Here is a 15507-nt window from a genome sequence, read left to right on the forward strand (position 1 = left end):
AGGAAAGTATCGACTTCAGAGCAGGCAAATTCAAAGTTTGCAACCCAATCCCTTTTATAGTGCATTACCCTCTCAGAGTATCTGTTACCTGGAATGAAATAACCCTCAAATGCTTATTTAAAGAGCCGATCTAGGATTGGTACATCCATTTTAAAATTGTTATTTTGAATTAAATGTAAATGTACCAACATGCAGTATGTTTTTGTCTTAGGAGTTTATTCTAAGGGCCTTTAATAAAGGAATTTAATAAATTCTCAGTGAGAGGTGACGTGTCAACACAGCCACGTTCCCATAATGCATCATGCGGATACGGTTCACGTCATTACAGCGCACCGGTCTGAAAGCTGAAGTAGACTTTTGTGGGGGGTTTTTTTTTAAGGAAGACGTGGCTGTAATAATTGGTACAATCTCGAAATAACGCTCCACAATTCTTAGTCGTGTTAAACACATTTTGAGAAATCAACCATGATGACCAGAATAGCAGCGTTTCTTGCTCTTGTATGCCTGTGCACGGGTAAGTAATTTCAGAGAAATACTTAACGTCAAGGAAATGTAGCTATTAGCTAGCTAGCATCAGTAGGTAATTAACGTTAACTGATGAGAATTTTCTAGCGAGTTGTGTCTTCATATTTTGCCGTGTTTGATACCATAAGTCTCTAGTTAAGAAGTTCTAACTAGCTATGTTTTTGATAGCTAGATAAGGCGAAGGTTAGCTAGTGAACTAGTAGATCGCTGGCTAGCTACAGTAGTAGCAATTATTATACATTTAACTGAATATTCAGATTTAGTATCTGCACCATGATTTTGTTATGCACTAGCTCTCAGCTGATATAATAGAGTATAAATGAACACGACCATCAGCTTGAGGTAGTAATGACTTTGCTTGACATGCCATTGCTGTATGTTGTTTAGGGGAGAGCTGTTCAGACCCTGTGATTACCCCGTCTGCCTACACCACTTCTGATGCCGTCATCTCCTCTGAGTCTGTCTTCATCGTAGAGCTCAGCCTGGCCTGTGCCAATGGAGCCCAGGTACTGTAGTTATCAGACACACACGTCTCTCTCTCCATTCCATTTTCAATTTAAGGGCTTTATTGGCATGGGAAACGTATGTTAACATTGCCAAAGCAAGTGAAGTAGATAGTAAACAAAAGTGAAATAAACAATAAATATTAACAGTAAACATTACACTCAGAAGTTCCAAAAGAATAAAGACATTTCAAATGTCATATTATGTCTATATACAGTGTTGTAACAATGCGCAAATAGTTAAAGTACAAATGGGAAAATACATAAACATAAATATGGGTTGTATTTACAATGTTTGTTCTTCACTGGTTGCCCTTTTCTTGTGGCAACATGTCACAAATCTTGCTGCTGTAATGGCACACTGTGATATTTCACCCAGTAGATATGGGAGTTTATCAAAATTGGGTTTGTTTTCTAATTCTTTGTGGGTCTCAGTAATCTGAGGGAAATATGTGTCTCTAATATGGTCATACATTTGGCAGGAGGTTAGGAAGTGCAGCTCAGTTTCCACCTCATTTTGTGGGCTGTGTGCACATAGCCTGTCTTCTCTTGAGAGCCAGATCTGCCTACGGCGGCCTTTCTCAATAGCAAGGCTATGCTCACTGAGTCTGTATATAGTCAAAGCTTTCCTTAAGTTTGGGTGTGTCTCTCTCGTGCTCACTCTTGCTCGCTCTCTCTCTCTCTCTGTGTGTGTCTTCCTTCAACAGAGTGTGGCTCTGTATGCTGATGTCAATGGAAGGCAGTTCCCTGTGACTAGAGGCCAGGATGTTGGCAAGTACCAGGTAATACATGGCTCTGGTCACACACACACACTCTATGGGCCGTCTCCCAGACACAGATGAAGTTAATCCTGGCCTAAAAAAGTATGCTCAATGGAGAATCTCAGTTGAAAGTGCTTTATAGTCCATGACTAGGCTTAATCTGTGTCCAGGAAATCTATGTCTAAGAAACCGTCCCTTATATGCACTTATGAAGAGTAACTTGTGTGTTTAGCTATATGACAGCTCTTCACTCTGTGTTTCTCAGGTGTCCTGGAGCATGCCCCATAAACAGGCCAGCTCTGGTACGTACCAGGTCAAGTTCTTTGATGAAGAGTCCTACAGCTCTCTACGCAAGGTAGGCCCTATAGTGTCTCACACACACACCTGTCCTATCTGTGTAATGTAGGTGCAGTCCAGGAATTTGGCGCCGGACAATGTGACCGGCAAGACTTTAATTTACCGGACGTTTGAGAAATGTCCATACACATTGGGTGCTTAAAGCATTAGGGCGTCCACCTACGGTGCTCAAAATCACATTTTGATTATTGTAATTCATCTTAACAGAATAGAAATTAGCCTGTGAAGTTGTAATAAAGTAAAATGATGTTCTTATACTAACATGACAGGTTTTATTGAAAAGCAAAACATTGCCCGTTGTCTTCATCCCTGCTATAAATCATAAATGAATATAATAAAAAAACAAAAAAACATTTAGCCTAGAAGAACATGTCACCTACACAGTAATAAAACACACATTTGTATAATATATAATTAGTAAACGACCTGTCCTATAGGCTATTTGTATGAACATTTTCATAAATAACAAAACAAGGCTTGTTTAATTTAGCCTAGGCATGATCATTTTAATTAGGCCTAATAAATAACAAAACGTGTCTGTCTACGAACACCAGGGCCGGCCGGTCATGGCTAGAAGGGATCCTGCTTTTGTCAAATTAACGTCCGATTTGACTTTTCGTAGCAGGTTAGGGGAATTTATGCAGCATAGTAGGATAATGAATGTAGCAGGTTAGGAGAATTAGGAAAAGGGTTAGGGGTTAGAAGAAGACAAAATAATCTACTTTTGAAGATAGTTTGACAAAAGCTGGATCCCGTCTACCCATGACCGACCCCGCCCCACTCATTTTACATTGACATTTTAGTCATTTAGCAGACGCTCTTATCCAGAGCGACTTACAGTTAGTGAATACATATTTTTTATACTGGCCCCCCGTGGGAATCAAACCCACAACCCTGGCGTTGCAAACGCCATGCTCTATCAACTGAGCTACATCCCTGCCGGCCATTCCCTCCCCTACCCTGGACGACGCTGGGCCAATTGTGCGCCGCCCATGAGTCTCCCGGTCGCGGCCGGCTGCGACAGAGCCTGGATTCGAACCAGGATCTCTAGTGGCACAGTTAGCACTGCGATGCAGTGCCTTAGACCACTGCGCCACTCAGTAGTACTCCCCATTCCTGCTGCGATTCAGCACCATAGCGGTGGATAGAGAACACTCGAGGTGGCCACAAAATTTAAGAAATTATAAAACTAATGTTGGACAATCCTAATTTGATATGTAAATAAACTACATTCGTTAAGGCTGGTTCATTGAGAACTTATTTTACAATGCTCCTGTGAAACGAGGCCCGCGCCATGCATTAATGAAAGCACTTATTTCCTAAGTTAAAATGATCTATTTTTACAGTTCTACTGGATGTTAATAAATGTTATGTTTATTGTAATTTAATCTATCGTGGGGTCGTGAATCGTGTAATATATGTGGCTTATTGAAAATAACTCTGTTTCCTACTATAGGCAGTTGGCTGCATTGTAACTCTCTGATGTGCATAGTTGGCAATTATGTTTTGTTTCAAAGTGCTACTGAATACGCTAAACTGAAATGCACCAATTGTGCATGATACACATCATTACTCTATCAATCCATTCCAAATCTTTATACTATACATAACACGGGTGCAACATATGTTGATCTTACCTAGGGTGGCAGCAAAACTGCTAGGACTGGGCCTGAAGAACACAATAATTTGCCTCTAATTTACTTGCGTTTGCGGCAGACCTTGGCCTTCTCAAAGTGAGCCACTGCTATTGGGAAGTCAAAACTGTACAACTCCTTGGAGCAGCTTGATGCACATCAGCCTCGTTACTTTGTCCTCAAGAAGGCGCGATCTTGATGCCGTCTTTACTGTTTTGGAGAAAGAATCCCTTCTCGGCGGGAACACAGGAAACAGGGATAATCAACACAATCTTCACCAATTTTGCCCAGTCCCTTATGAGGACCTGGCGCCAGTTTTGCCCAGTCCCTTATGAGGATCTGGCGCCAGATTTGCCCAGTCCCTTATGAGGACCTGGCGGCAGTTTTGCCCAGTCCCTTATGAGGACCTGGCGCAAGTTTTGCCCAGTCCCTTATGAGGACCTGGCGCCTTTTGTGTGAGTGAACAATAGAAACAAAACCGACAGCTTGAAGATTTATCAGCCTATGAATTATATTTGTCTTTGAAGTTGGAGCACAGCCACTGGTATTTCCATCAATGAATAAAAATCATTTATTGGCTTTTCATTTTTTTTATAGGCAAAAAGCCGTCATTTACCGGCTAAGGGAAACCCTGGTGCATTCATGCTTGTCTGTTTGTGCCCCTGTCATTTGATTTAAATAAATACTGTCGCTTTTAGCCATATGCAAATGTTTGTCTGTTGATATTGATGTTTGTTTGTTTGTTTAATCCAGGCCCAGAGGAACAACGAGGATGTAGAATCCATCCAGCCTCTCTTCTCTGTCAATGTAGATCACAGGGTGAGTCTGTGAACAGTATAACAAATGAATACCGATCTCCACTTATGGATGTGTTGATTCTATGCACAATACAATTTGGAAATTGGAAACACCTAGTGTGCCTCATTCTCATCTGAGATTCCTTCCTAACTGCAGCTTTATCTTGTTGATTCTAGGGAGCGTGGAACGGCCCGTGGGTGCCTACTGAGGTTATGGCTGCTCTCATCGGCATCCTGGTGTACTACCTGGCCTTCAGCGCTAAGAGCACCATCCAGGCATAAAGGACTACAAGTCCCACCGTTCTCTAAGCGCACCATCCAGTCATAAAGGACTACACGTCCCAAGGTTCTCTACAACTGGATCTCTAAAAGATTGTTGAATGCTGGTGACTTTTCTAACCATCCAACCTGAGCATACCTGTGGCAGAACAACGGTATGCCACCATCCATTTTGAGATACGAAACTAGAACAAATTGTTTTGTAGTTATTTTTTATTTTGAACGCAGACTGTCTGATTCTTTTCGGTCAATTCCTAGAAGAAGATGCAATTTCTGTTTTGTCAATTTGTGCAAAATAAAATACAATGTACACACCTCAATCGAACCCAATGTACCCCACTAACTGAGCACAGTAATTTTGTGTTTAAAAGCAAATCAAGGTTTTGATAGCGAAATGACTGTTTCTATAGACCAATGCTGACTTCCTTCCACAGCCTCATGCTTATTGCTTATCTACCGGTGGACTTGACCTCTGAAAGACAAGAACATCTGTCCATCAGTTCATGGTCTTTCTTGTAAAGGACTTTGGTATTGTGTGATATCTGTGCTGATACTAAACACTCTAAAATGACTTGTTCTGTACGTACAAGGGTCTGAGTAGGACTGCTGATCTAGGATCAGGTCCCCTCGGTTTTATTAATTATGATCTGAAAGGCAAAACTGATCCCAGATCAGCAATTATACGCTGAGACACTTTGTGACAATGAACCATGGCGTTGCAGGAGTCTAAAGCCCCTGTGAACGTTGTAGTGGCTGACTGGCTGTGTCTTACCTACGCGTAACTGTTGTTGCACTGGCTGGCTGATGAGGCCAAATGTTTCAGGATTGGTGATTATTTGTTGCTCGTGGTCAAATTAATAAATAAATGGTTTGATTTTGTCCTACTGTGTCTTTAATTTCTCCCTGTATGTGTGTGGCATGATGTTCTACAGCACCCTTAATGCAATACTGTCTATTGCATTATGGATACTGTAGTACATCATGCTACGGTCTGATGGGGTGCGTGAGGTGACAAACCAGCTGCTTCATACATTCATTACCATGGCTGGATTACTGACTGGGTATGCAGGATGTGCCCCAGGGGCCCCCCTTCATTTCATTGAAATGTCTTAGTCACAGACAACACATGAGGCATTACAAAATATTGTAGGAAGTGAGCTTTAAAATGTCAACATTTTCTGTCTTAACAGGCAAGAGGTGGGGGGTGGATGTGTGAAATGGGATGCCTGTTATACTGTAGTAGGTTTTACATCTTGACTCGCAGGTTGAAATTTATTGGGATGAATATTGTCCTGGAGTCAGCTCTACAGAGTGGTCACTAGCTGGCCTAGCAACAAAGTTATAAAATATGATTTTAACATTAACCACACTGCTAACCTTAAATTATGACCAAAAAGCAAATTTTAGTTTTTATGCATTTTTTATGATATAGCCAATTTTGACTTTGAGCTGGCCCATCTAATGGAAACCACTCAGCTCTGCCTCCAGGACAAGATTAATCCCAATAAATGTCAACCTGCGATTGACTCACAACAATCTTTACAATGTACTCGCAACATCCTTTCTACTTTACCTATGGAGATACATTCTGAAAAAAAACTGCTTCAAATCAGTTTTTCCCTAACGTAGATATCTTCTTTAGCAACCGTATTAAGTATTTTATTTTCTCTCTCCTCTCACAGTTGTTTGTGTGGTAAACATTTCCACAAATCCCTGCATCACATGATGCCTACTGCTGTAAACAGGGTCACATGCATGACTTTAAAGAGGCTGAGGCCTCCTCGAAACCCTGATTGTGTCCCAAGTGGACATATACAGTTGAAGTCGGAAGTTTACAGACACCTTAGCCAAATTCCTGACATTTAATCCTAGTAAAAATTCCCTGTCTTAGGTCAGTTAGGATCACCACTTCATTTTAAGAATGTGAAATGTCAGAATAATAGAGATAATTATTTATTTCAGCTTTTATTTATTTCATCACATTCCAAGTGGGTCAGAAGTTTACATACACTCAATTAGTATTTGGTAGCATTGCCTTTAAATTGTTTAACTTGGGTCAAGCGTTTCGGGTAGCCTTCCACAAGCTTCCCTCAATAAGTTGGGTGAATTTTGGCCCATTCCTCCTGACATAGCTGGTGTAACTGAGTCAGGTTTGTAGGCCTCCTTGCTCGCACACGCTTTTTCAGTTCTTCCCACAAATGTTCTATATGATTGAGGTCAGGGCTTTGTGATGGCCACTCCAATACCTTGACTTTGTTGTCCTTAAGCCATTTTGCCACAACTTTGGAAGTATGCTTGGGGTCAGTGTCCATTTGGAAGACCCATGTCTTGAGATGTTGCTTCAATATATCAACATAATTTTCCTTCCTCATGATGCCATCTATTTTGTGAAGTGCACCAGTCCCTCCTGCAGCAAAGCACCCCCACAGCATGATGCTGCCACCCCTGTGCATCACGGTTGGGATGGAAACTACCCCCTTTTTCCTCCAAACATAACGATGGTCATTATGGCCAAACAGTTCTATTTTTGTTTCATCAGACCAGAGGACATTTCTCCAAAAAGTAAGATCTTTGTCCCCATGTGCAGTTGCAAACCGTAGTCTGGCTTTTCTATGGCGGTTTTGGAGCAGTGGCTTCTTCCTTGCTGAGCGGCCTTTCAGGTTATGTCGATATAGGACTCGTTTTACTGTGGATATAGATACTTTTGTACCTGTTTCCTCCAGCATCTTCACAAGGTCCTTTGCTGTTGTTCTGGGATTGATTTGCACTTTTCGCACCAAAGTACGTTAATCTCCAGGAGACAGAACGCGTCTCCTTCCTGAGCGGTATGATAGCTGCGTGGTCCCATGGTGTTTATACTTGCGTGCTATTGTTTGTACAGATGAACGTGGTACCTTCAGGCATTTGAAAATTGCTCCCAAGGATGAACCAGACTTGTGGAGGTCTACCATTTTTTTTCTGAGGTCTTGGCTGATTTCTTTTGATTTTCCCATGATGTCAAGCAAAGAGGCACTGAGTTTGAAGGTAGGCCTTGAAATACATCCACAGGTACACCTCCAATTGACTCAAATGATGTCAATCAGAAGCTTCTAAAGCCATGACATCATTTTCTGGAATTTTCCAAGCTGTTTAAAGGCACAGTCAACTTAGTGTATGTAAACTTCTGACCCGCTGGAATTGTGATACAGTGAATTATAAGTGAAATAATCTGTCTGTAAACAATTGTTGGAAAAATTACTTGTGTCATGCACAAAGTAGATGTCGTAACCGACTTGCCAAAACTATAGTTTGTTAACAAGACATTTGTGGAGTGGTTGAAAAATGAGTTTTAATGACTCCAACCTAAGTGTATGTAAACTTCCGACTTCAACTGTATATGTTCTATATAGTGCACTACTTTTGACCAGAGCCCTAGGGGTTCTGGTCAAAAGTAGTACACTAAATAAGGAATAGGGTGCCGTTTAGAACGCAAACCCTTAATGGAACCAGTGGTTATTTTCATCTTGTGGAAGAAGGCTCAGGGGGTAGGAATAACTGTCACACCGTGGTATGCCTTGATGGAGAGGAGAGAGCATGCTCTACATTTCAAGAGAGGAGGAAGGAGCCTGTTTTTAAGTGGCTGTTGCAATCTCTCTCTCGCTCTCTCTCGCTCTCTCTCGTGTCAAATACACTGAGTATACCAAAAATTATGAACACCTTCCAAATTTTGAGTTGAACCCCAACCCCCCCCCCCCCCCTTTTGCCCTCAGAGCAGCCTCAATTTGTCGGGGCATGGACTCCACAAGGTCGAAAGCATTCCACAGGGATGCTGGCACATGTTGACTCCAATGCTTCCCACAGTTGTGTCAAGTTGACTGGATGTAATTTGGGTGGTGGACCATTCTTGATTCACAAGGAAACTGTAGAGCGTAAAAAACTAGCAGCATTGCAGTTCTTGACACAAACAGGTGACAGATTGAGACCTAGATCTCTATTTCAAATGCGCCATGTACATAAATATACACATAATAAAAAATTAAAAAATAAAAATATATATACACTACCAGTCAAAAGTTTGGACACACCTACTCATTCAAGGGTTTTTCTTTATTTTGACTATTTTCTACATTGTAGAATAATAGTGAAGACATCAAAAATATGAAATAACACATATGGAATCATGTAGTAACCAAAAAAGTGTTAAACAAATCAAAATATATTTGAGATTTGAGATTCTTCAAATAGCCACCCTTTGCCTTGATGACAGCTTTGCACACTCTTGGCATTCTCTCAACCAGCTTCACCTGGAATGCATTTCAATTAACAAGTGTGCCTTCTTAAAAGTTAATTTAATGCGTTCGAGCCAATCAGTTGTGTTGTGACAAAGTAGGGGATGTATACAGAAGATAGCCCTATTTGGTAAAAAATGACAGTCCATCATTACTTTAAGACATGAAGGTCAGTCAATCTGGAAAATGTCAAGAACTTTGAATGTTTCTTCAAGTGCAGTCGCAAAAACCATCAAGCGCTATGATGAAACTGACTCATGAGGACCACCACAGGAATGGAAGACCCAGAGTTCCCTCTGCTGCAGAGGATAAGTTCATTAGAGTTCCCAGGCTCAGAAATTGCAGCCCAAATAAATGCTTCACAGAGTTCAAGTAACAGACACATCTCAACATCAACTGTTCAGAGGAGACTGTGTGAATCAGGCCTTCATGGTCAAATTGCTGCAAAGAAACCACTACTAAAGGACACCAATAATAAGAAGTGACTTGCTTGGGCCAAGAAACACGAGCAATGGACATTAGACCGGTGGAAATGTGTCCTTTGGTCTGGAGTCCAAATTGGAGATTGTTGGTTCCAACCGCCGTGTCTTTGTGAGACGCGGTGTGGGTGAACGGATGATCTCCGCATGTGTAGTTCCCACCGTAAAGCATGGAGGAGGAGGTGTTATGTTGTGGGGGTGCTTTGCTGGTGACACTGTCTGTGATTTATTTAGAATTCAATGGGACAATGACCCAACACACCTGCAGGCTGTGTAAGGGCTATGTTACCAAGAAGGAGAGTGATGGAGTGCTACATCAGATGACCTGGCCTCCACAATCCCCCAACCTCAACCCAATTGAGATGGTTTGGGATGAGTCGGACGTGAAGGAAAAGCAGCCAACAAGTGCTTAGCATATGTGGGAACTCCCTCAAGACTGGTCAGTCTGTCATGGAAAGAGCAGGTGTTCTTAATGTTTTTATAGCTCATTCATTTCAACATTTACTGTAGAATTGGTTTCATTCAAAGTTTTTTCCATCAGCAGTTAGCAGTACACCCAACTGGACAGTGTGTGGCAGCTGTGTGCTGCATATCTGTTGTTCACTACCATTATAATTAAACAGTGTTGCTACATACCCTCCCACTCTCTCCAGCTGAAACACCATCACTTGATATATATATAGGTCGCTCTACGGATGATCTAAGATTGTCACAGGAACCAATACATTTAAAGCCAGTATGAAAATGTATGCACTCACTAACTTTAAGTCGCTCTGGATAAGAGCGTCTGCTAAATGACTAAAATGTAAATGTAAAATATAATATCAATACAATGCTCAAAAACCTTCCCCCTATGTTTTATCATTAAACTTTTGTCTGTTCTATGTTTTTTCTTTTGTCTGTTCTCAACTTTTCCCTTCATTCATGACACATTGTGAATGATTCATATGCCTCTATGGCAGTGTCTGGCCTCTATGGCAGTGTCTGGCCTCTATGGCAGTGTCTGGCCTCTATGGCAGAGTCTGGCCTCTATGGCAGTGTCTGGCCTCTATACAGTAGCAGTGTCTGGCCTCTATACAGTAGCAGAGTCTGGCTTCTATGGCAGTGTCTGGCCTCTATACAGTAGAAGTGTCTGGCCTCTATGGTAGTGTCTGGCCTCTATGGCAGAGTCTGGCCTCTATGGCAGTGTCTGGCCTCTATACAGTAGCAGAGTCTGGACTCTATGGCAGTGTCTGGCCTCTATGGCAGAGTCTGGCCTCTATGGCAGTGTCTGGCCTCTATACAGTAGCAGAGTCTGGCCTCTATGGCAGTGTCTGGCCTCTAAACAGTAGCAGAGTCTGGCCTCTATGGCAGTGTCTGGACTCTATGGCAGTGTCTGGACTCTATAGAGTAGAAGAGTCTGGCCTCTGTGGCAGAGTCTGGCCTCTATACAGTAGCAGTGTCTGTCCTCTATACAGTAGCAGTATCTGGCCTCTATACAGTAGCAGAGTCTGGCCTCTATGGCAGTGTCTGGCCTCTATGGCAGTGTCTGGCCTCTATACAGTAGCAGTTTCTGGCCTCTATACAGTAGCATTGTCTGGCCTCTATACAGTAGAAGTGTCTGGCCTCTATACAGTAGCAGAGTCTGGCCTCTATACAGTAGCAGTGTCTGGCCTCTATACAGTAGCAGTATCTGGCCTCTATACAGTAGCAGTGTCTGGCCTCTATACAGTAGCAGTGTCTGGCCTCTATGGCAGTGTCTGGCCTCTATACAGTAGCAGTGTCTGGCCTCTATGGCAGTGTCTGGCCTCTATACAGTAGAAGTGTCTGTCCTCTATGCAGTAGCAGTGTCTGGCCTCTATACAGTAGCAGTGTCTGGCCTCAAAACAGTAGCAGTGTCTGGCCTCTATGGCAGTATCTGGCCTCTATACAGTAGCAGTGTCTGGCCTCTATGGCAGTGTCTGGCCTCTATACAGTAGAAGTGTCTGTCCTCTATACAGTAGCAGTTTCTGGCCTCTATACAGTAGCAGAGTCTGGCCTCTATACAGTAGCAGTGTCTGGCCTCTATACAGTAGAAGAGTCTGGCCTCTATACAGTAGCAGTGTCTGGCCTCTATGGCAGTGTCTGGCCTCTATACAGTAGCAGAGTCTGGCCTCTATGGCAGTGTCTGGACTCTATGGCAGTGTCTGGCCTCTATACAGTAGAAGAGTCTGGTCTCTGTGGCAGAGTCTGGCCTCTATACAGTAGCAGTGTCTGTCCTCTATACAGTAGCAGTATCTGGCCTCTATACAGTAGCGGTGTCTGGCCTCTATACAGTAGAAGTGTCTGGCCTCTATACAGTAGCAGTGTCTGGGCTCTATACAGTAGATGTGTCTGGCCTCTATACAGTAGCAGTGTCTGGCCTCTATACAGTAGCAGTGTCTGGCCTCTATACAGTAGCAGTGTCTGGCCTCTATACAGTAGCAGTGTCTGTCCTCTATACAGTAGCAGTGTCTGGCCTCTATACAGTAGCAGTGTCTGTCCTCTATACAGTAGAAGTGTCTGTCCTCTATACAGTAGAAGTGTCTGGCCTCCATACAGTAGAAGTGTTTGGCCTCTATACAGTAGCAGTGTCTGGCCTCTATACAGTAGCAGTGTCTGTCCTCTATACAGTAGCAGTGTCTGGCCTCTATACAGTAGAAGAGTCTGGCCTCTATACAGTAGCAGTGTCTGGCCTCTATACAGTAGCAGTGTCTGTCCTCTATACAGTAGCAGAGTCTGGCCTCTATACAGTAGCAGTGTCTGGCCTCTATACAGTAGAAGTGTCTGTCCTCTATACAGTAGCAGTGTCTGGCCTCTATACAGTAGCAGTGTCTGGCCTCTATACAGTAGCAGTGTCTGTCCTCTATACAGTAGCAGAGTCTGGCCTCTATACAGTAGCAGTGTCTGGCCTCTATACAGTAGAAGAGTCTGGCCTCTATACAGTAGCAGTGTCTGGCCTCTATGGCAGTGTCTGGCCTCTATGGCAGTGTCTGGCCTCTATACAGTAGCAGAGTCTGGCCTCTATACAGTAGCAGAGTCTGGCCTCTATACAGTAGCAGTGTCTGGCCTCTATACAGTAGCAGTGTCTGGCCTCTATACAGTAGCAGTGTCTGTCCTCTATACAGTAGCAGAGTCTGGCCTCTATACAGTAGCAGTGTCTGTCCTCTATACAGTAGAAGTGTCTGTCCTCTATACAGTAGCAGTGTCTGTCCTCTATACAGTAGCAGAGTCTGGCCTCTATACAGGAGCAGTGTCTGGCCTCTATACAGTAGCAGAGTCTGACCTCTATACAGTAGCAGTGTCTGGCCTCTATACAGTAGAAGTGTCTGTCCTCTATACAGTAGCAGTGTCTGGCCTCTATACAGTAGCAGTGTCTGGCCTCTATACAGTAGAAGTGTCTGTCCTCTATACAGTAGAAGTGTCTGGCCTCTATACAGTAGCAGTGTCTGGCCTCTATACAGTAGCAGTGTCTGTCCTCTATACAGTAGCAGAGTCTGGCCTCTATACAGTAGCAGTGTCTGGCCTCTATACAGTAGAAGAGTCTGGCCTCTATACAGTAGCAGTGTCTGGCCTCTATGGCAGTGTCTGGCCTCTATGGCAGTGTCTGGCCTCTATACAGTAGCAGAGTCTGGCCTCTATACAGTAGCAGAGTCTGGCCTCTATACAGTAGCAGTTTCTGGCCTCTATGGCAGTGTCTGGCCTCTATGGCAGTGTCTGTCCACTATACAGTAGCAGAGTCTGGCCTCTATACAGTAGCAGAGTCTGGCCTCTATACAGTAGAAGTATCTGGCCTCTATACAGTAGCAGTGTCTGGCCTCTATGGCAGTGTCTGGCCTCTATACAGTAGCAGAGTCTGGCCTCCATACAGTAGCAGTGTCTGTCCTCTATACAGTAGAAGTGTCTGTCCTCTATACAGTAGAAGTGTCTGGCCTCTATACAGTAGCAGTGTCTGGCCTCTATACAGTAGAAGTGTCTGGCCTCTATACAGTAGCAGTGTCTGTCCTCTATACAGTAGCAGTGTCTGTCCTCTATACAGTAGCAGTGTCTGTCCTCTATACAGTAGCAGAGTCTGGCGTCTATACAGTAGAAGTGTCTGGCCTCTATACAGTAGAAGAGTCTGGCCTCTATACAGTACCAGTGTCTGGCCTCTATGGCAGTGTCTGGCCTCTATGGCAGTGTCTGGCCTCTATACAGTAGCAGAGTCTGGCCTCTATACAGTAGCAGAGTCTGGCCTCTATACAGTAGAAGTGTCTGTCCTCTATACAGTAGCAGAGTCTGGCCTCTGTACAGTAGCAGAGTCTGGCCTCTATGCAGTAGCAGTGTCTGTCCTCTATACAGTAGCAGTGTCTGTCCTCTATGGCTGTGTCTGGCCTCTAAACAGTAGCAGTGTCTGGTCTAGGCTTATCTATGGATTTAAAGAAAGCATTTCTATTTTAGTGATTGTCTGCTGAGATCTAGACAGTGTGACAGGGAGTATTACAGTATAATACAGTTTTGTGTGGACCCCAGGAAGAGTAGGACATTTTTTTTCTCCTTATTTTCCACCATAATTTGCAAATAAATTCATAAAAAATCCTACAATGTGATTTTCTGGATTTTTTCTCCTCAATTTGTCTGTCATAGTTGACGTGTACCTATGATGAAAATTACAGGCCTCTCTCATCTTTTTAAGTGGGAGAACTTGCACAATTGGTGGCTGATTAAATACTTTTTTCCCCCACTGTATACAGTGCCTAAATGCCCCAAAAAAAGTCTACACCCCCCTTGGATTTCTTCACATTTTATTGTGTTACAAAGTGGGATTAAAATTGATTTCATTGTAATTTTTTGTCAACGATCTACACAAAATACTATGTAAAAGTGTAAGAAATATTCTAACATACATTTTTTGTTTTTGTTTTTGTTTTTTTAAACACTAATATACCTTTATTAGGTAAGTATTCCCCCCCCCGAGTCAATACATGTTAGAAACACCTTTGGCAGCGATTACAGCTGTGAGTCTTCTTGGGTAAGTATCATAAGAGCTTTGCACACCCGCATTGTGTAATATTTGCTCATTATTGAACGGGCAAGACCAAATATTGAGGTGCCTTTGAACTGGGTATGGTAGTAGGAGCACCAGGAGCACCGATTTGTGCCAAGCACTGTAATGCTGCTGGGTTTTTCATTCTCCACAGTTTTCCGTGTGTATCAAGAATGGTCCACCACCCAAAGGACATCCAGCCAACTTGACACAACTGTGGGAAGCATTGGAGTCAACGTGTGCCAGCATCCCTGTGGAACGCTTTTGACAACTTGTAGAGTGCAACTCGATATTATGAAGGTTTCTTAATGTTTTGTACACTCAGTGTATTTTAGTTATTTCATTTTCATTCATTTGTAAAAAGTTGTATAATTTTTTTTCCACTTTGACATAATGGAATATTTAGTGAAGATCAGTGATAAGATAATAATGTACTTTAGTTCAGGTAACAAGATATACACTGTATTACCTAAACAAAGTACACATTAGCTTTCTCATATGTCCATCTTTTCTTTAACTGCTTTAATCAAATCAAATCAAATCAAATCAAATTTTATTGGTCACATGCGCCGAATACAACAGGTGCAGACATTACAGTGAAATGCTTACTTACAGCCCTTAACCAACAGTGCATTTATTTTTAACAAAAAAAGTAAAAATAAAACAACAACAAAAAAAGTGTTGAGAAAAAAAAGAGCAGAAGTAAAATAAAGTGACAGTAGGGAGGCTATATATACAGGGGGGTACCGTTGCAGAGTCAATGTGCGGGGGCACCGGCTAGTTGAGGTAGTTGAGGTAATATGTACATGTGGGTAGAGTTAAAGTGACTATGCATAAATAATTAACAGAGTAGCAGCAGCGTAAAAAGGATGGGGTGGGGG

General features: G+C 42.7%; 1 protein-coding gene across 1 annotated transcript; it reads left to right on the top strand.

The window, feature by feature from the left end:
• The first annotated feature begins 309 nt into the window (after nt 1-309).
• Nucleotides 310-5735, top strand: LOC311147937 (translocon-associated protein subunit delta-like). Its single transcript, XM_084184785.1, has 6 exons — nt 310-514; nt 913-1031; nt 1736-1810; nt 2055-2144; nt 4534-4599; nt 4755-5735. Exons 1-6 carry the CDS (start codon nt 466-468, stop codon nt 4857-4859), a joined length of 504 nt encoding a protein of 167 aa, XP_084040911.1. The 5' UTR covers nt 310-465; the 3' UTR covers nt 4860-5735.
• Nucleotides 5736-15507: the final 9772 nt, after the last annotated feature.

Source organism: Coregonus lavaretus, assembly GCF_964263955.1.
Source record: "Coregonus lavaretus genome assembly, chromosome: 20".
Classification (NCBI taxonomy): domain Eukaryota; kingdom Metazoa; phylum Chordata; class Actinopteri; order Salmoniformes; family Salmonidae; genus Coregonus; species Coregonus lavaretus.

Excerpts from the sequence above, each read along its gene's own strand:
- LOC311147937 (XM_084184785.1), top strand. The coding sequence starts at position 466 with ATGATGACCAGAATAGCAGCGTTTCTTGCTCTTGTATGCCTGTGCACG. Across the intron at positions 515-912 it reads TCTTGTATGCCTGTGCACGG|GGGAGAGCTGTTCAGACCCT; the intron begins GTAAGTAATTTC and ends TATGTTGTTTAG. Across the intron at positions 1,032-1,735 it reads CCTGTGCCAATGGAGCCCAG|AGTGTGGCTCTGTATGCTGA; the intron begins GTACTGTAGTTA and ends TTCCTTCAACAG.